The sequence below is a fragment of the Dermacentor andersoni genome, chromosome 11, assembly GCF_023375885.2.
Source record: "Dermacentor andersoni chromosome 11, qqDerAnde1_hic_scaffold, whole genome shotgun sequence".
NCBI classification, from domain to species: Eukaryota; Metazoa; Arthropoda; class Arachnida; order Ixodida; family Ixodidae; genus Dermacentor; species Dermacentor andersoni.
Genome location: NC_092824.1, coordinates 89745068 through 89766662, shown reverse-complemented (window position 1 = coordinate 89766662; position 21595 = coordinate 89745068). Strand labels below are relative to the sequence as shown.

The following is a 21595-nucleotide window of genomic DNA, read 5'->3' as shown; positions in this document are numbered from 1 at the left end:
TGCTTTGTCAGTTTTGCCAAGCATCTTATTTTTCAAATTATGTTTCATAATCTTTTGTGAATAATGGAATCTTGAAATTGCGGTTTATGAGAAGCTGCAACTTACGCAACTAGTGCTATCCAATGCCAACGTCAGCTGTCTTACGGCGCTCATTTTGATTTTCCTGTGATAATAGGATGGAGGAAGGTTTCCTTCCTCCATGGATGATAGAGAGTGACAGCAACCCCGTATAGAACATTTTCCACAAATATGTGTAGTTCTTGTGCGTCTAGAAGTTCTATTTCTAAAGGAAACGTGTTTTGTTGTTGTTGTGGGCTTGCTGCGCCGTGTATTCGCTCGGCGATGCCATGATCGAGATGAGTCGCTGTTCACTCGTTGGCTGCAGAGAAAAAGTCGGTGATGTGAAAAAGCTCCACCGCGTGACTTGATGCGGCGATCTGCGTAGTTTGTGGCTACAACGCATGACTACCGTCCCCGGACGAGCGCATGTCCATTTTCGTCTGTGGACAACACTTCGTCCCCAACGACGACTACATTCCGAGGTTCTGCGGCGGAAAACGTCAGCCAGACCACCCGAGGTATATCCGAGGCAGAACACGGCTCCGAGCCTTTCTTTTATACCGTTAAGTCTGAAACATTTGAAAGAATCAACTTGTTCTTGGACATGCGAGTTGTCAGTTTCCGATACATACTTACGGATGCCTCGAAGCAAACATACGCACGAGAACGGATCACACGCATGTGCATTTCATTGTTCATATGCGCACGACTCTGAGATCGCTGAGCGATAACCAGTGTTTTGGAAGTGTGTGTTTTATCTCCACTTCAATTACATATCACTAAAAAAATAATAATTGTTTTAATGTTCGTTCACAGATTATCGCGCAGCGTTATCCCTACATACGATTAAAACTAATTCGTGGTGCCTAGAAGATTTTCATCGAATAAACGATGACTGGGATTTGAATGAGTATAGTAGCGGTGCATACTGATGCATTTCTCCCCCCCTTTTTTTCTCTCTCTCTCTCTTTGATTTGGAAATTGAATGCTGCTTTACATGTAATGTAATGTGATGATGATGCATCATTGTTTACACTGTTTCCATCATAAGAGGTAAGATTGTAAGGTGTCGTATTTCTGCATCTACTTATCGATCAGTATGGTTGCACTTGCCATCGCTTGCCATCCCTCTCTATTGTGACTTGTGACATGAACTGCTTTGCAGGGCAAAAAGTATAAATGCAGCCACCATTCTGCAAGAAACACAGTCATGCAAGCCTAGCTGCTCTCTTAGGTGCACAGATGGCACACAGGCTGCATCATGTGCAACGAGAAGGTATGCCGGTGAGCTTCTCTTTAGGAATTTCATGCTGTTACGTGACAAAAGCTTGAGACAACTCGGCCTCGATCTTTTCTCTCAACCTACAAGTACCCATTGTGTAACTGAGCACTCCCAGTAATTTTCAAGGTGTGTTCGAATAACAAAATTTTCTAATAGGCTCGAATACAAATATTTGAGAAAGACAACTTGGGAATATTGAATGAAGTACCAAATGTTTTCATACCTGCCCACTCCTGGATGTTTCGTCGAGTTTTATAGAAAATAAGTTTGTTTCGCGAAACAGTGTAACTCGTCTGTCCCATACCCTTTGAAGTATTTGACTGTAAAAGGACACCAGAGGGGCACCTGTTTCGAGTAGATTTATTCAGACAAGATCCCAAAGCGGGCGAAATTGGCAATAGCAAAGTCGCTGTGATCTGAAAACTCATCACTTGTCAGTTTGTGCCCCAGGCATATCTACCGGGGGGGGAGGCAGGGGGGCACTTGCCCCCCCCCCCCCCCCACACACACACACACACTCAGGAGTGGGGGAGGGGGTAAAGTAGGTCATTTGCCTCCCCACTTTTGAAATCCGGGAATATATGTGCCTAGAGTCCCAACCAACATCACTCAGGTCTGCAGAAAGTGGCTTGAAGCACTGATAATGGAGGTCTGGCCCCTCCACCAGCTGCACGTGGAGTCTCGGCCACATTGGTTCTTAGCGCACTCATCACTGGTATTTATATAGCACACAGAGTCTACTCGGTTACAGTTAGTAAATTTCCCTACCTCTGCAAGTCTGCAGTAGTCGTTCAAGTCTTAATCTATACATTGATTCAAGCTACTTGGTCTGTCACTAATGCAATTGAATCTCAATATTCCCCCCCCCCCACGCGCGCACACTTGTGAAAGCAGGCACTGTTAGCTGCACACTGCACAAATACAACAAAACAGCTGAGGCCAAGTTTTCTATCAGAATTGGCCTCACATAGGTACGATTTATTTATTACGTGTTCCCTGCATTCAGGCCTTGTCTTCACGTGCTGTGTAGAAATGCGTTACTCTGCACTTTGCGGTGCAAGACACCTGCGGGACGTGCCTTGCAAGCTTGCATTGCTGAGAAAGCTATCGCTAGGCTGCCCAAAACAAGTTTAATCTACCATCACTTGCATCATCCCGTGTTTGTTGGGCCATCCAACCTAACCATCTTTGCAAACACGAAATCAAATTTGCTTTTATAATTTACCGGTATTTTATCCGTGTTGCCATTTTAGCGATTTTGACGCTAGATTTTGTGACTTTTTACTCTGTTTATGGCAAAGCTTGTGATCAAGTAATCAGCGACACTTTTAGTGACTTGAATGAACAGTTGGCGATATTTTAATGACTTATAAGTTAGAAAGATTGCTTGGAAAATGGCCTTCAGGAATGCGCTTTGATATTCAAAAGCCACATGCAAGTGGCCGAAACTAGCTGTACGATGCATAGGCTCCTTGACCATGATGAACCAACGGTTGCCTTCACATTGTTAGCCTTCACATTGTGATAGTGCCTCACAGCACAGTGATCACACCGGCCTTGACATTGTGGCCACAAAGTTGAAGTTTACTTATTATTTACAAAACCTATTGAATGTACATATAATTGAGTACTACAAAACCTATGTGATCCATGGTGTCACTAAATCCATTCGATTGGTAGACGCTTGGCAAGCGTGTCGGAGCAGTAATTTACCAAAACCAAGTGGAATAAATTTTCTATTCAGAGTTAGAACAGAGCAGATGAATAAGACATGTCAACTGTGTAAAAGCGTAAATATTGGAACGGCTTAGCTCATTCACGCGTGACTGAACACATCGCATCCGTTTTTCACGCCTTTCGGACCAATCAGTACTTCACGGTGGCTTTCAGCTAGATCAAGGGTGAAAATATGGTATTTAACTAGTACAAAGCTCAAGTAATTGTCATTGCCATGTTAACAACATGCGGCCAAGCGCGTTCCACAGAATCTAGTTCTGCTACCATGAATGTCGGCAAGCACAAAAAATTTTGGGATAATATGCAGACTAAATGCATTTTCATGCTAGGAAATCTACGTTGCCTGTGTTCTTTTGAATCGTGCTGTATTTTTAACCTTTCAATCTGAAGATAATGAAAAATTTAAGCTGTCATAATCCAGTATGTAAATATTAGAGGTAGATGATTGAATATCAACTTTTTCAAATACGAATCGAATACGAATAGTAAGTATCGAATATCGAATAGACTAACGCAGATGCACATATTTGCAGCAGGAATATTTGTTTCAATATAGTTAGGAACATGCTTGCACTGACTAGACACTGAACTACTGGGCACAATTAAGATCGTTTTAGGCACAAGATCACAAGAGTCATGAAAAGAATTACACAAATAGCCGCTTGACACCTTTAAGCTTGGTGGAAAACAAGGTTTCCAAGAATGACAGGCATTTGAATTTGACCAACTTTTCTAAAATGCATAATAAATAGCTTTTGAATATCAGAAGTTATGGAAAAGGAAAACAAGGCACTGAGGAGATATTTGTATGCCCTAGAAAGAATACACAGCCTTTCACAAGAAAAAACATCACTGGTTGTAACGTAAAAAATAAAACTCCTACATGACTAGGCTGCAAGAAAGACTAATTGGTAGGCCATAAGCACAATACATATAGCCAGTTGTCAAGTATTGGACGAAAAGAAAGAGAACTGAGGGGCCTGGTTTTGCAAGGACGCTCGCACATATTTCTTAGTGAGAACCATATGAAAACAACAGATAATGAAGAAATGGAAAGCATGGGATAAATCATGTGTAATTTTCAATTGAAGTGCAAAAATGAGAAGCTAATGGGAAATGGAGGAAAAATCAACTTGCTGACAGTTAGAGCCGAATCCACAACCTCTGCATTACGAGTGTGTTGCACTACAAATTGTGCTATGGCGATGACGGCAGTTCCCACATCCATGCAGCCTTGGGTCTTTATGTATGTATACAAGATCTAGTCCAAGGAGCACAGGCACCGACTACGAAGGGGCTCCAGCCCCCCCCCCCCCCCCCGAGTTTCCTGGAGGAGCAGGAGGGGGGCTGAGCGATGCCGAAGCCTACCCCCTCCCCACCTAACGTATCATTACCAGAGTTTTGTCATCCACATTATTTGAGGTTTCTTTTTGACCTGCCTCGAGCTTTTCACTTAAAATTTTATTGTGGCTAATAGCTATGCTACATTTGTATGCGTGATGTTTCGAATGATTCGAAAATGAACAAGATATGCAGGTTGTGTATAATTAGTTGGTCAGCTTTGTTGATGCTTTAACTTTTGCTCAATGTAGTATCTAGTGCAACCATTGAGGAATGAAATAACTGGGAGGGAGCATTGTGCAACATGATTATAGCCAAGTGAGTCGGCCCAACATATGATCGTCACGTCAGAGCGCATGGTAGGTTTTAGTGCTTCGGCTCTGCATCAAGAGCTATGGCAGGGCAGCAAAACACGAGCGTATCAATTAAAAATTACCCGGAAACAAACATTCTCGGCCAGTGTGCTGAGTTTTGAAGGCCATGTGTTGGGCCGACATTGCGAGGGAAAAAAGCAAAGGGAATAGCTTGACCAAGAGTTTGCTTGTGGCTGTACGATGTAATGTAATACTCCCTCCTAGTTTATTTCCTTCCTCAATGGGCTCACCACATCATTGGATTAGCTTAGGCAATCAGCGTCAGCTAAGAGTGGTACTTCTTAAAGTGATATGTCCCGTATACCATTAGTATTCGCTACCTGGGCTTGGGGATTGACAAAAGTTGGCCGACAAACATGTCTCAAATGCCAGCTGCTGTGGCGATGTCAGATGCTCGACACCTGCTTTGGCAGAGTCGTGAAACACTGGTGATGAGAAAAACATTAAGAAAGGCAGGACTGAAGCCAGATGCACCTGAAGAGTGCACCCGTTGGGTGATGGACAATAAGTTTGCAGAAACATCACTGCAGTTCCTGCACGATGCGGAGTTGCGCGCTTTTATTTGATTTCCTTCCAGCTGCGGGCCGTGTTCGGCCTAGTTCCTGAAGTGCACTGCCTGGGCCATAGAACACTGAAAAACAAAACAGCCTTACTCAAATTTATGTGATGGGTTTTCATGTCATCATGGATGTTGGGAGCATCTGCTTGGCGGGATGACATTGCAGTTTCAAGCAACCAGTGCTTCGAACTGGAAATATTCAACATTTTAAAACGGCAGGTGCGGGCAGTATAGTGCACTTTGAGACCAACCAACGAGCAAGCAATAGTGCTACTCAACTGCTCATGGCGCTAAGTAAAGTGCTGCCTACATAAGTGATCTCGGGAGGTTTCCACATTTGCTCTGTATATGATGCTTATTTTTGTCTCAAATATCTATTTATTCTCATGGACAGTCATAAAATATATAAGTCAGGATAAGACACTTCAAGCTTGCATATTATCGTTTAATATAACATCACAAAATATAGCCTATAGTTATAGGCTTGAAGCTATATAATTCAAAATTGACAATGATAGCACTGAGGTTCGTGCTTGAACTCCTCAGACGGTGTTCTACTGCAAACGTGACTTGCAGCTCATACATAGGCAAGGGGACAAAAAGAAAGACAAAGACAAGCTCTCTATAACGTGTTCTATTACTATATGCCTATAGTGGACCTGTGCACAGAATCGTGAAGGTGTCAATATAAAAATCAAAATCGTAATTTTAATGCGCAAGCATTATATCCCTTCATGATTTCTTTACCTGTGCATGAATAAATAGTTGTATCCCAGTATAAAATACACAACAGCCCCATTATGCTAAGGTCTGTGTGACCGAAAGACGGTGCCAAATATGGCCGATGGCCCAGAGCAAAAGCTGTCGGAAAATGCTCAAGTTGACGTCAAATTTCTTAAGGAGGTTCTTGTTAACTAAGTAAATTCATGGTTTTGAAAAGTAAATATATTGGCACAATTCGGTTTGGGTGGCAATCGAACCCAAGTCTCCGTGGTGCGAGACGAGCTCACTTTCCGACGCCACGGAGGCACCGCGTGCGTCATTGCACACGTCACGTGGCAGCCATCTGGCTGACTGAAGGTGTGGGCTAGCGCGTGCGTCATTGGGCACGTGACGACACAGCCACTGGGGAGGTTGTGGCGCCACTTCACAAGTGTGTGGCGACGCCATACTCGCGGTAGGCTAGCCATCGTGACGTGCGTTCTACTTGAGCATCCCGGCTAGTTTCCGAATGTCTTCTAAACGACCACTTACGCCAGAAAAGTTGGAAGAACGGAGGCGACGCCATGCAGCAGTTCAACGCCGCTGGTACGCCGCGAGAACGGGTGCTGAACGGGAGCGCCTGCTCCAGCGAAAGCGTGAAGCAGAACGCCGTCGTTACAGCGGTTTGGATGAAGAACAACTTGCTCAACGGAAACAAAGGAGACGCGAAAAAGATCTAGCACGCATCTATAGTTCACTATATCTACTACACGCAGGAACGCGCGTCGAAGCGGCTGAAGCGGTTCGTCAATCTGACAACGTGAGTATGTTTTATCTACGCCCACTTGTTGAAAAATTCGGCCGACGCACTTAGAACTGTTTATGTGGGAATGCGAAAAAAAGTCCCTTTGGTGAAACCTAGTGAGCCCGTTGGCTGCGACGTGACTTGCGCAATGACGCGCGCACAAGGTCACCGTGCACTAGATAGACTATGTACACCTTTAGTCAGCCAGAACCATGAAGCTGCGGTGACATGGGGGGAGCGTGCTTGTCTCGCACCGCGGAAGACCGGGTTCGATTCTCATTGGGCATATCCTAAATTTTGTTTTCAAAGCTAATAATTTACTTTGTTTACAGTAACCACCCTGAGCAATGTGACGTCAAGCTTAGTATGTTTTACATGTTTTTACTCTTCGCTCCGTCGGTCATTTTTGGTACCATCGCACGGTCACCCTGCCGGATTGCCCATTAATGGGGCAATCGTTGTCAGTTAATAGGTCCTAATGGGGCATATAATGATTTCGCACGAACGAAAAAGAAAGAAAGAAACTTCAGCAGCTACATCGGATGTCTTCCATTGCTATGCGGACTGAATGATGCTAACGCGAATAGCAAGACAAGGCTTGAAGCTATATAATTTAGACAATTTAGCGATGTCATTTTCAGGCAAGAGCCAGGTGCGTTTGACGCCAGTGACGCACATAGCGCTCGCTCCTCCCTAGGCGGATGTGGTCAGGTTATCGGAGCCATGCACTGGTAAACACTTTTGGGAATCCAGCGGTGCGTGTACGTGAGGTCGCGTGCTCTACAAAACAGCTAGGAGCATCACTCTGCCGCGATACCTGCTTGCTTGCTTGCTGCTCACTTGTGGCGCGTACCTCCCACTACGGGGGTAAAAACTGCGGGCCAGAAAATTTAGTTGTAGAAGTTCATATTGCTTTTTTTTTTAAACCTAGGTAGGACATTAGGCAATATAATAGCAAGGGCTTGAGGAATTGACCAAGGTTATACCATAGAGTTTCTCACTACAGTGAGAAACTCTATGGTGGCGCCAGATTACCCTCTAGGTGTTATAGTGAGAAACTCTATGGGTTATACGTTACATAGAGTTTCCTAGGAAACTCTATGATACGTTATGCTAATACTAATATACTAGTACCATTATTATACCGTACTATAGTATAATAGTAGTATAAGCTCCTTGGGATTGACCAAGAAGCTTGCCGTAAAAGGGAAGGGGAGGTATGTCACTTTTCAGTGCTGTCTCCCGCCAAAAGTTCCCGCCAGCACAGTAAGACACCCGGCCCAAGGAGGTGCGTTCTCCCCGAAGAGGGAGTGAAGTGGAAGTGCATAAAGTGTACATGTAACCATACAATTTTTGGTTGTAAACTCTGTGCATATAACCACAGAACACCCACATAACAACCACCCTTTCAAGGTACAATAAATTCAATTTCATCTCAATGTCGCTGCTGCTAGCAGCGCCGCCTGCAAATATCCTCCCTCTAGTTCACTCTAGAGGGTGTTGGTAGAGGAGAGGTATTACCGTAGTGTGTACATTGTGTGTACTCTGTCAGCGTGGGATCACAGAACACCTATACCTGCCTATACAAACCAATACAAACTATGTTGGGATGGCATAGGTGTTCTCCACAGTCAGCTCTGCTGCTAAATGCGCCGTGAATCTTTTAGAATGCCTAATGTGTGTTGTGCTGTGAAAGGGTGCCAGCGTCATCGAGAGAGCAACGAGGGCGTCTACTTCCACACTCTGCCTCCGAGCGCCTCCAGAAAAAGGAAATGGGAAAAAGCCATCGGCTGCACCTTGCCGTATTCTGCTCGCGTCTGCTCCGCTCACTTTCTTGCCTCGGACTATTTACTACATTACGGAGACCAAAGGCCCCTACATAGACTCAAATGGACTGCAGTGCCTTCTGTTGATCTGTGCATCTACGAAGACGTGGTAGTGATCGTTCGCTTTTTGGAGTAGTTACTGTCACATTAAGCAACTTGAACTGAGTTAAGTGTGAGAGTAGCTGCTACCGCTGCAGCAGTAGAGGCGATGCCGATTCAGCGGGAGCTCGCTGCCTCAAATTGGCGCGCATTTGTGAACCTACAACGGTGGTAAAAATCATTCCGAACCGATCTGCCATTTGGCACGAAATCGTCTCTGTCGGCAAACGTGGATTGGCGCTCGTGTAGAAGTTCTGAAGTGCCTAAGGTCTGGATTGTTTGACGGATGTCGCCTGTGAATTCCGAGTATTTCCTAGCGAGGCCATATTATAAAACGATAATGTTTATGTTAGCAGCAGTAGAGAAAACATGCCGCTTGAATCGTGGAGCTGTCAGGTGCTGCCGTTGTGCGTATGTTCGCTGTTGCATTCTCGGAAACTTGGGACGTTTGTCCTAACAAGTTCAGAGATGTTGGTGCAGCACTTTTGTAGCATGGGAGGATACCTAGATCATATGGCACAGCATTTCTGGGTTGCGCATAGGTCAACTTTGAATGTCATATGTGTGCATCGTACGGCAACGTCCAGAAAAATAAATTTAAACATAAGCCTTCAGTGACCCTTGTTTCCAAGTAGTTCCATTGTGTTGTACCTTAGATGCCTCATTCAGGGAAATGTGTTCTAGAAAGATATGGCCCTGCTCCTATCAGAAAAGGCTTGCTTCTGTAACAAAACTCAGGGATCTTGAATTAGTGTATGTTAGTGCACTATCAAGAGCGCTCATAATGACCCCCACCTCTAAAAAAATATAATGAAACTGAATAAAATATGATCCTAAACAGAATTGTGAGCTGTTCAGGAAACAGATACATGAAGCAATTGCTGCTGTGGTGCATCAGGAGACTACTTCAAAATACAAGATTTCAGGCTTACAGTTCTTTGAATAATTGTCCCAATTGTTGCAGATACATGCAGTGAAACAAGAGCCACCGCAGAGCCCAACAACTTCTGCAGGTGAATCTGGCGAGAGTTCTGGAATATCACCCAAGGTGAGCTACACCAGCTGCCATTAGTATATAGAGCCACTTCTCCTAAGGAAGAGTGAATGACACTCCACAAAATGGTATTGAATGAAGTTGAAGTCAAGAGCCCATAACACACTTTCACTAGAAAAGGATAGTAGTGGAAGAGAACATGCACTCACTAATACAAAAATTAAACGTCTCTTATGAGGGGCCTCCTACCATCTGCTGGGTGGACTACAGCTTGTGGTGAGAGGCACGATCTGAGCTCTGGTGTGGGCTGAAAACATCCAGCAGTCTGGCCTACCTTGGCTTCGCGAGAAGAAGATTTAACTTTGGCTGTTTGCAATCTCAATGTCGTTCTTGAGAGACACAGCCGAGTCCAAGAATCCACGTCCCCACTATCCTTAAATTATAAAATGCATATCTTATGAGTGCTGAAACTTTGATATATTCTTCCAGCGTTGTGGTCCATTTTGTGCCGTTTCAGAAATTGATGTTGACCGACTTGCCCATTTGTCTATTGCTAGAGTAGATATACATTTCATTTCTGTGTAGGTGAGTGTATGTTTATTTCTGTGCTAGGAAGTTGCCTTGCCAGACTGTGTTTAATCAAGCCCTTTACTACAGAAAAGGACGGTAGTTTCAACTGCACGTTGGTCCCTCTGTGCAGGCTGAGATTGGCAAGAAATCACGACATCGCTGTGCGGTTGTTGGTTGCACCAAGCCCACCAAGCCTCTACATCGGATGCCCCAGAACCTCGAGCTGCGGCGCAAGTGGCTGGAGATAATCGGCCTCCTCGAGTCGGAGACGCGAACCTTCCTATTCGTGTGCAAACGGCATTTTGCCGCCGATGCTTACACACTAAATCCAGACCTGCTGCAGGACATGGGCTTCACAACTAGGTACTACCTGCGGGCAGATGCAGTGCCATCCCTGTTTCTTCCCAGCGATCTAGTAAGTGCAGAACATTCCTGAAGGACTTTTTTATTTCAATGGACCTTTCCCACGAAGCGGTTTGCCAAGCTAATGTCAGCCTAGTCATTTTTGCAGTCGGCACATATGAGCACACATAGGTAGACAGCGCTCTTGTGATAAAACCATATGCTGAAGACAATCCCTGACATGCGCAGCTTGCATCTTGATTTGAACCATGACTGGTGCCACCATTTGCTGGGTAAATGTACAGCGCAGAGAAGGAAACTTGTGAATTAAGAAAAGTCTATTTATTTCAGTTTTATTTACAAAGCTTGTGAAAATACAGATGTACATTACTATACAGGAGGAGGTCCCAAAGCAAAAGCTGCATGTCGAACCTTCTGAGAAATGAATAAAGATACGTACAGAATCAGATGAACTTCACAAGTAATATAAAATTATAGAAGTAGGAGCAAGTAAGTGGCGAAATTTGTGCAAACGAAATACAATGCCAGGAAAAAAAGTAACAGAAAAATTTGTAGCAGTAAGAGGAGGAAAAACGTATTTGCACAGAAATATAATAGGCAGCTGATAATAAATATTAAACAGCAATGTGAAAAACAACATACAAATAATTCTTGCATGAGTGAAAAAAGGTGCTTGCAAGGCTGCAGTGATTGTATCACAAGGACTGTGGAAACGCAGTGCACTAGCCGGGAAAATGCAAGGGCTGAGAATGTATCTACACGATTCTGCTGTACAGTTGCATGTGATATAAAGGTACTTAGGTTCATTCAGATTGAGGTGCACAATAAAGAACCCGATAGGTCGAAATTAATTCGCATGCATAAACCCACTACGACGTCTCTTATAAACCACAGTGCAGTTTCATGGCCTCAAACCTCGCAGTTTAATCACGTTAACATGGACCGTATTGGACAAATAGATGTATTCTGGCTTGAGCTTGACTTGATCTCCTTGAAAGATGGAAAAAGTTCAAAGGACACACTAAAATTGACGAAAGTTTTGCAACTGCATTCAAAAACAAGCTTTGAAGTAGGTCCTTTATGCAGCTTGGCAACCCTTGAAGCCGACTTGTGCACCTGGCCAGTTTAGATATTTGAAATAACTGTTGCCACATGAAGGCAGTCTGTACAGCTGTCTTTATTGTTGCAGAAGCAAGAAGCACAGCAAGAAACACCGCAGAGCCATTCAACAGCTGAAACACAGCCCCAGGTAAGTTATGCTTGGCGGCACGCTTTTGAAGTACTAAAAGTAGTTTTAGGCCATATATGTATTATATTTATGGAGTACAACCAAAACTTGTTATATTAAAGTCTTATCCAGCACGAAACTTCTTTCATTATATCCGATATTCATTATCAGCACACGCTGTTATCGGCGGAAAAAAATCCAGAATTTTATGTTTAGTCCGCTATATCCATTAATTCATGATGTTCATGTTATGTCAAGGTTGTACTGTACGGGGTTAGCGAAGATGTAGACATGAGCAGGCACGTTGGTGGTGCCATCTTGTAACACAGAATTCAGCCAGAGATGAGGCACAATTGTTATTGCAGTGCTCAACAATGTTTTACTTAACTGCTGGTGTAAAGAGTTGGCAGCAAGGTAGTCATTAAAATCCAGGCCTTTCTTAATTTATTTTCAACAAAAATGGGGATGCAACCAAAATATTTCTGCCGTATTGTGGTTAGTCAAAGTGTTACAAGGTGTCGCTGTCAGCATTGTTGCTGCCATCTACGTCTCCAGTAACCTGGAGTGCTGCTCCACAGACTGGCATGAAACATGGAGGGTTAGTGCGTGCTCGTTAATAGGAAGTACATAGGAACATTCAATGTAAATAGCACGATGGAATGAAGCCGTGTCCTGGTGAAAAAAAAAAAAGCATTAATGTGATAGGACCATGGCATCTTATCATGACACTTTTCTAGCTTGGCCCTGTCACCATCTATCTGCAATAACTTGACAAGCATGTCCTTGCAACGATATACTTCAAAAGCTAAAGTAATGCCGTATACCATCTTGTGTTTGGCCTATCGTTTGTATAAGTGGTGCTGTAAGGCTTGTCTTTCTGCAACATATTTTTTTTTTTTAGTATAACAAATGTTAAACTGATGCATGAGCCAAAGAAGAACTTTATATTAAACATTGTGTGCTTCCGTAAAGTATTGCATTGTTCTTTCCACTGATATTGCAGCGTTGTTGCTTGATGACTCTTAGGTTCCTTTTCCGACTTCATGCCACGCTCACACCATCGGCTGTGTAGAAGAAGGCAGAATTTTGGGCTTGTGTCAGCAAGCTAAACTTTTGATGATCAACACAAGAAAGGTAGAAAAAGAAGAGAGAAACAATGCTGTTGTTCTAGTTATTTAAAATTAAGCTAGGTAGCAAACAAACTTTCTCTCTGCGAGGTCACCTGTCAAACCCACCCGACAAGCAGATAGCCGTCTGAAAACAAGCCTTAGCAGTAGGAGTGTTTGTTGAAATAACAAAATTTTCTATTCAAATCAAATACAAGTTGTAAGAAACACGAGCTTCGAATATTGAATGAAATGTTGATTATTATTTCAACAACTGAAAGTGCAAAAAAAAAATGCTTTTCTTCGACATATGCAATGCTGCGTTGAAGTTCATTCACAACAGTTCCTGATTGGTCTTCATAAACATAAGAAAGAAAACAGGCACTTGAGGTGGCCGGTGGACTATATGCAAGTGCATATGCAAGTGCAAGTGCTATATGCATATGCAACCAGCTTGTGACTGCAGTTTAGACGAGCAAAGAACCCGAGTGTTTTAATAAATGATGCAGTCTAAAAAATGCTATCTGCTTACAGAGGTTCAGCAAAAATAAAGCTGCAGCAACACAAAACCTTCTTTTAAAGCTGTCGGGATAAAAACACTGTCACTGTGTACGTATTATTTAAGATGGAACAATCCATTGTAAACATGGAAGGATAGCAAGACATTGTGATTGATTACAATGCCATCACATTGCACTGTGCTGAGATGCCCTAGCCCTGGCCAGAAGGAGATTTCAATTCTCAAGAAACTCTCAAGAGGACAGATAGATAGGGGTGTGCGAATAGTAATTTTTGTCAACAAATAATGTCAAATAGTGCCAGCAGGGAACCAAAGTGAAATAAATGTGGTATACTTTTAGAGTACTTCTTGAATAATGAATTGCCATTCATTCTCACCATTAAGATAAAATAATCTTCACATCCTAGTTATGTTCACTACATTGGCAAGTTTCTGTCACTACATTGCGCATTATGAAAGGTTGTCTATTAAATCCACAAATTGATTACTAGGATCAAATATGCAGTTTATTCACTTACTCGGAACTCATTGGCATGTGCTAATGGTAGCAGTTCAGCTGGAAAAGCATGTCTCTTTAAGCAACGTAGTATGCTCTATTCATAACTTCTCTTGTTTTATGTGTACCATCCATACTGGGATGGAATTTATCACTCCTTTACTCCAATTTTATGCTTGCTCACACGCAGTTAGTGGCTTGAAATATTAGAAAAATATTCATAATTATGAATAGCAACTATTCGATATGAAAACTGAGTCGAATAAGGCACTAAGGCAACCAAATTGAATAGGCGGCACTCACAATATAAACGTCACATGGACCCTCGCCTCTTATTTGGGAAAAGGCAGGGGAGCAGTGTTGTTCGCAGGTGCCGATCGAGGCAATGGGACGGAGTCTCCACTACGGGGAGAGTAGCTAACCTGCTTGCACCATCATCTTCCAACCTATTGTTTGCTTCTATCCTATCACTGAAGAGTTTTCAAGAATTCTTGGCATTAGAGCACTCCCTTACAACTTCTGCTCTACAACCAAAATTTCTGGTTAGACCTGATGAGGGGTCCCATTAATGGGGAGTACATACCGTATGCGATAGCACTACATGTGTGTAGCTGAAGCTTCAACCCGTGGATGACTCTGCAGGCTCCACTGCGGCAGTATGGCCGTATTCGTCCGAGAGGGACTATGAGCACACAAACTGCCCCTTATCAACGTACAGTTCGTGCACAGGCCACTCCACTGGCCAAGGGAAAAGATGCCGGTAAGTGCGTCCGCATTTCGGCAGTCACAATGCTTGCTTTCAACATGAAATTTAAATTGGTGATTAAGCCTTTTTTGTCATTTTCCTACTAAATTTTTCTTTCTTCAATAAAGGATTGAAGAAACAGTGCAACCACTTAAAGAGACAGGTCAAGTTGGAAAAAAAGTATATAAATCTTTAGTAGTTACAAATGGAGCTGAAACAATTGAGAGCAATGAAAACGTGCGGAAGGTGTAATGAGTGGTGGAATGAGAACATTGTGGATATTGTTCAGAAGCAGCAATATGACAGTATGTATATTTGAGGGCAAGTGGGTGTAGCTGATACTCTAGTGAAAAAAATAAATTCTGGGGCTTGATGTGCCAGAACCACAATGTGATTACCTATTAGGCTGACCGTTGTGGGGTACTTCAGAATAATTTTGACCATCTGGGCTCCTTTAAAGGGACTGACAACAGATTTTTAAGAATCCAGTTTTTTATGGCGCAACAAAAAGCTTGCCCTCGATATTGTTTACACCTGCAGCAGTTACTTCAAAAGTACCTATATTTTGACCTCTTCAACCATTTTTGAAATAAAACACTGGTACTATAAGCTTGTGTTGCTGTACTGACCTTTCTTATATTTGCACTGGTTTTTTCCTGAAGTGCACGCAATGTCATGGCTGGCTGGCCCCCGGCGTCATTATTTTGTCAATAGACGAGCCAAACCAACTCATCAAAAACGTAGCCGAAGGCAGCACCACTTTTCTGCTCACTACAAACGAAGGCTTATCTGCACATTTTTAAGTAATAAAAAACCTTATAATAGAAAAAAAGTGTACTGTGTTTTATTACTAATAAAAAAAGGCTAGGAACCACATACACTAGTAGAAGTAGTAGTAATATAAACTTATGTTATGGGCTTTGGGTGGTGGGTGGGTCCCTCACTACTTCAGGGCTCCACTGGTCTCTGCAGTTCGCTGGGCTTGATCGAGAAGAGCGCTCTGGCTCTCTAGATCATTGCTAGCAAGCCGAAATTCCCACTACCTGTTACTCAGCACTTGCGCCGCATGGGGCGAATTGGAATTTGGAGGCTGTAGTTTATACGTCCACATGACGTGGCCAAGGGTTAGCCGTTCCTCGTACCAAGGGCACATGTTCCCATGGAGTGTAGGTTGTATCTTACTAGGTATTTGGAAGTGTGGATACGTGTTTGTCTGTATGCGGTACCAGTCCCTGGCCTGTTCTCCCGTAACGTCGGGGATGTGGGCATCTCTATCTTTGCCTCTCTTTTGTTTGGTTTTTGAGGATGTCGTGCAGGTGGATCAGGGGTTTCTCGAAAGGCCCGACCGGGAAGTAGGTCAGGTGATAGGTCACTTTCTTAAAACATCTTCATGTCTTTGTAGCATGGGGCACCAAAGGTAATCTTTCGTGACTGTTAGCGAAGAATTAAAAATGTAAATCCATGTTTAATGAGGGAAACAGGGCTTGTATTAGCCATTACAATAGGCAATCTTTCCATCAGTGGGGTTATCTCGATTCATGTTCTTGAGTAGTTGTCTGTTCCTTTAAAGGGGCCCTGAACCACTTTTTACTGACGCGAAGAAATGCATTTGAACTTCAAATAGGCTATTTCAGAAATACTTTGCTGCAAGAAGTACTTGAGTACGTTGAGCAGAAGCAGAGTTATTGGCAATCACACGCTCTTCGCGGTGCTTTCGCTCATTCTTCAATGCTTTCCACTGCAAATGCTATGGCAGAGCAGGGCGTGCCCACAGTGCTTTGCATTCTAAATGTCACCATGGCGCGCAGTTCGAATTTCCGATTTTGGTGCCTGCGATGCACTAAACGTAAGCCAAATGTGGTTGTGCTCAGCCTGCCGCAATGTGCTTAGCCAGTGGACTCATGGCGGCACCCCGCGGTGGCCACGGTATCTATGCTACATAGCAGACTGCGACTACCAATAGCAGCCGCGTATGGGAATTTGCTTTATTACGAAATAAAGTGTCCACTAGAGACTGAAGAGCAGGCTTCAGTTGAAGAGAGAGCGTTTGAGAGAAAGATGACTTCGTGCTCCGCTTGTGAGCTCCACACACCGCATACAACAGCAAAACTTGGCCGAGACGTTCACAGCAGCGTATGCTACCCATGGACCATGTTATCTCACCAAGCTCAAGGGGTGGTTCAGGACCCCTTTAAGGTTCACCTAAATCCAAGTACATTGATGTTTTTGTATTTTGCCTCCTTCAAGAATGTGGCCGCCACGGCCGGGGTCAAACTCATGACCTCAAACTTAGTAGCGCAGAACCATGGCCATTGGCCTACTGTGGCGAGCAGCTGATATTCCAGTCAAGATAAGGAGTAACTGGAGTTGGGCAGGCCATGTAGTGCTGGTCTGCTAGAGTAACAAAATGAATGTGGGGGAAATGCAGTCAAGGGTGTCAGACGATTAGATGGTGTGGTGAGATTAGGAGATTAACAGCCTTAAGATAGACTTGCCTAGAGTGAACCAGGTGTGGCTGTAGATCACTGGAAAAAGGCTTTTTCCCCTCAAGTGATGATGATGACTGTAAAAGTTATAAAATTGACTGAAACGGTAAGCATCAGGCAAAACTCTGCCTAGTTTGGGAAAACTAACTGGATTAAAGCTTGTAAACCTCCAACCAAGATTTTATTAAATGCCCTATGTTTCGTAGCCGATCTTCCAGATCCTTTTTCAGGGATGAGATGGTGAAAGGTGCAGTAATGCTTATAAGTTTTGTGTGACCTGGCTCAGACCTGGCGTGCTAAATTTATAGTTATGCTCCAGAATAACAAATTTACTGTTGTTGTCGAGAGCAGCTCATTCGGGGCTCCTAACACAAAACACTGCTGCAGACATGCAGGCGGACCTCGACTTTGGTGTCTCGGCGGGGACACAGACCGATGACCTGGCACTGTTCACACGTACGACACAGAACATCGAGCAAAATGCTGCATCTCCACCGGTACTCATTTACGCTTCCAATAATCTCATCTATCAACATCTGTTTCATTCCAAAAGGAAATGGCGAGGTCGCACATCTTGACACCCCAACATATGCACTACCTTTGCAGGATCGAACGTGTGACTGCAGCTGCCATCGCGTGTGCCACTGTAGTTGCCGGCAAAGTGCAGTGAACTCGATAGCCACACAAACTACCACAATTGGGAGCGTGATCTGCCTGTGGACATCATGATAAAGTCTTGTAAGTGACGTTGGTAAGTGTCATACTAGCACTTGTGATGCTGTTGACCACATGAAAATTGAGTGTCTTTATTCCACTTCATAAGAAGCCAACAAACACTGACACCAAGGACAACATAGGGGAAATTGCTTGTGCTTAATAAATGAAATAAAGAAACGATAAATTAATGGAAATGAAAGTAGATGAAAAAAACTACTTGCAACAGGTGGGGAAAGATCCCACAACCTTCGCTTTTCGCGTGCGATGCTCTACTAATTGAGCTGCGGCGCCGTTTCCCCATCCACTTTCTTGGGTATTTATGTTTTCCTAGTAGAACCCTGGGATTGTGAACCAGCGTGGCACCACTGACAGACCTTGACGGCGGATGTAGAACATCCTTTCTGCCGCAGGCGTCACGAGATTGTGATCTTTTTGGGTGAAGGCAACCGGCCAATAAACCCACACATGCTACCTGAAGGCATCAACGTTGCCGGATTCGAGACCATCGTTATGTAATAAACAAGAAGAAAGAGGGTTAAGCGAGGGGCCCAATTTTTTTATTAGTCATACCATAAGAAGCCAGCAGACACCAAGGACAACATAGGGGAAATTGCTTGTGCTTAATAAATGAAATAAAACAAAAAAACAATAAATTAATGGAAATGAAAAGTAATGAAAAAACAACTTGCCGCAGGTGGGGAATTCCACTTCTTGTAGCATAGCTTTCCTCATGTTGGCACTTGACCTGTTTATTTGTGTCTCTTGATCTCCATTATTATTATTTTTTTTGCACATTAATAATTATATCAGTTTATTCCACTATCGAACTAGGAATGGAACCACTCGAAGGAATGCTAAAGACTAATGTTATGTTGGATAGAGGTGATGCCAAGATGTCCCATGTGTCACTTTACCTGAGAACAGAGCTTTCTTAAATGAGAAAATGATGTTAACATAAGACACAATTGATGCAGCCATTGTGAAAATAGGGAGCCTGTTCACATGACAATATCTTCTGTGCCATTTATAATTGGTAACTACAGTGCATCCTTATGCAAGGGGCACACTTTCTTCCTAAATTTACAATAGCATACTTGAGTGAAGAATGATGTGTATCTGCCTTGGGAAATCCACAGTTGCCGCCGTATGTGACAACCTCGGGAATTGTTTATTTTATTTTTGTTGGATAAAACAAAGCACTGTTACTACGAGTTCACTTTCCAGCAAACTCATAGTCACAGAGCTGGAGCAGTGCTGTAGTCTGCTTCTCTGTCCTTGGGTGCGACCTTGTACATCGCATTTAAGTTTGTGTGATGGAAAAGCTACTGGGGCTTTCACACAAAACTAACAAAATATTACATTCTATAGTGTCCATATACATTTTAGACAGCATGCGAACAACAGAAGCTCATAAACATAAGCATATACGTATGTTAAGTTTTCTGAAGGCACATTCAATATGTTCAACAGACGACATAAGCAAAGTGAGAGGACAACCAAGTTTTTGTGTGTCTGAAGGTGGTACTTACTAGCCGTTACAGCCAGCGCTCTGCGTTGAAACACTTTTTTACAAGTTGCATTTTCTGTGCAATAACTACAAGAACTGTCGCTTATGTGCAGGTAGACTTCAGTGTCAACAGACTTATGTCTGTGGTGGCACGGACCACTGCCTGTTCTGTGGTATTGCCCGTGACAAGGAGTGCCATGTCATTCTCTGGCAGTATGACTAGTTCCAGAGACCCGATTCGTCAATTCAAGTGGCACCAAACAACCAAGTGCAGCTTGAGGAAGAGGTGCCAACAGAATGCAGATGCGATCAACAGTGCCGTTCAACAAAGGGGCAAAGTCATCAGCCTTCTTTCCGTACCTTTGATGCCAAGCTTCTCTGCTAACATTATCCTATGGCACTCTCACCAGCTGCGACTGATAGCACAGAAAAATTTTCATCTGACCAAAGATGATCAAGTTCATTCTTTGGCTACTACTCATGGTAACTTGTGAGAAAATGGTTCTCATATATCATCCTGCTTTTCACCTTTGAAATTTAAAAGCAGAGATGAAAAGCAAAGGCATGCAATAAACCATGTGACATTTCCTGAAATTATTCTCGTCTGACAAACTTCATGCTGTGAGTAGAGGAGGTCCCTTACAGTAAGAGGTCTTTGAAACACGAAATTGCCTACAGGTGAGATCAGCTGCACTTCAATGAAGCTTTTGCAAACTCTTTCATTCCTAACCTGATGCTTGTCCATTGTATGGTTGTTGATAGAGAAATGAGAGACACTTGATCGCTGGTTGAGCCAAGAATGGAACATGCAGCCTATTGTCTCTGAGACCAAGCTTTGACGCTATCAACAGCTGTACGTGCATGGTGTAGTTAATGCTGCTAGTAGATTGCATTGTGCACACTGGTGAAAGTAGGGGCACGTATGTATTGTCAGAAAACAGCAAGTGGATGAAATGGAAGGTATCGATAGCCACTAAGCTGCACTGAGGAAGGACAGTCGTGGAGATGGCCAAAGCAGCTGGAAGCATACCTGGGCCAACCAAGGTAACATAATGCAATTTTTTTTTGTCGCACTTTGCCTGTGGTCAGAGCAGCTCTCCACCTGTGTTATCTACCAGATCAGCTGGCTGTAAACAGTGGAAGTGAATGTGACACAGAATCGAGCAGAAGGAATTTCTACATTATATTAGAAGGACGAAGGTCCTTCTAGGTCCTTCTGACCTAGAAGGTCAGAAGGACGGCAATGCTCAGTATTGTAGCCGTTGGGGTTGACATTGGCATAGACTAGTGCCATTACAGGCAAAACTCTGAACAACGCTCTGTGCGCCATCAATACTGGCGCTTCCAGCTTTGCGCTGTGCTAGCCATTCAGCGATGTGTTACCAGATGTGTATGTACATTATGACATTTCCTTTGCAAATCATCCTGTATTTTGGTGGATTCTGTTGGGAAAGCCAAATAGACAACCGAGAGCTTTCATTATTTTTCTATGTGCATTGATCTGTGCTTGTGCACATTGGCATTTAAAGTAGATGCTAGTGGCACCATGTGTGCGTGTGTATATACTGAGAACCCACGCGTGCAGTGCTAAATATTAGTTCAGGTGCCCCAGCTACATGCCTTGTCTATCTTTCATGGTGAATGTGCTACGTTCGTTTGCTGCTGCTTACCTTGTAGCTGGTCCCCGCCTTTATGAAGGAGTTGCCATTTTCCTGTTTCAAGCAGCTCGGCATGCACTATCTGAGCTGGTTCAAATCTGATCCTTGCATGGCCTGTACGACTAGTTCAAGCTCTAATCATGTACAGTGTGAAGCATATTAAGTGAGATGTAACCCATAAGCTCGTGTAGACATCTTGCAATTCTTGGACTTGCCAACGTTCTACCACATACAGTAAACCTTTCCATATATGCTGATGACATATGCATATGGGCCTCGGCAGTTGCACGTCTCCAGGTGTGTGCACCGCTCCAAAAAGCAGCGACCCTAACATCATTGTACCTGCGTGCTCAAGGCCACAGCATTTCGACCGAGAAGTGCGCCTTAGTCGCTCTTACCCACAAGCCCATGACCTGGTAC

The 21595-nt window shown here is 43.5% G+C and overlaps 1 protein-coding gene across 8 annotated transcripts; it reads left to right on the top strand.

Annotated features, from left to right (window-relative positions):
* Positions 1-164: 164 nt before the first annotated feature.
* Positions 165-20111, top strand: LOC126517885 (uncharacterized). Of its 8 annotated transcripts, none has more exons than XM_055064726.1 (8): positions 165-578; positions 9750-9833; positions 10480-10764; positions 11902-11961; positions 14705-14822; positions 17681-17790; positions 17900-18044; positions 19631-20111. In XM_055064726.1, the coding sequence occupies exons 1-7, from the start codon at positions 462-464 to the stop codon at positions 18020-18022; spliced, it is 897 nt and encodes a 298-aa protein (XP_054920701.1). In that variant the 5' UTR covers positions 165-461; the 3' UTR covers positions 18023-18044; positions 19631-20111. The 8 variants fall into 8 exon arrangements, with proteins under 8 accessions (XP_054920701.1, XP_054920702.1, XP_054920700.1 ...); XM_055064727.2 differs by lacking the exon at positions 165-578 and adding an exon at positions 1096-1336; XM_055064725.2 differs by lacking the exon at positions 165-578 and adding an exon at positions 6494-6875 and having other exon boundaries at positions 17900-18031; positions 19635-20111.
* Positions 20112-21595: the final 1484 nt, after the last annotated feature.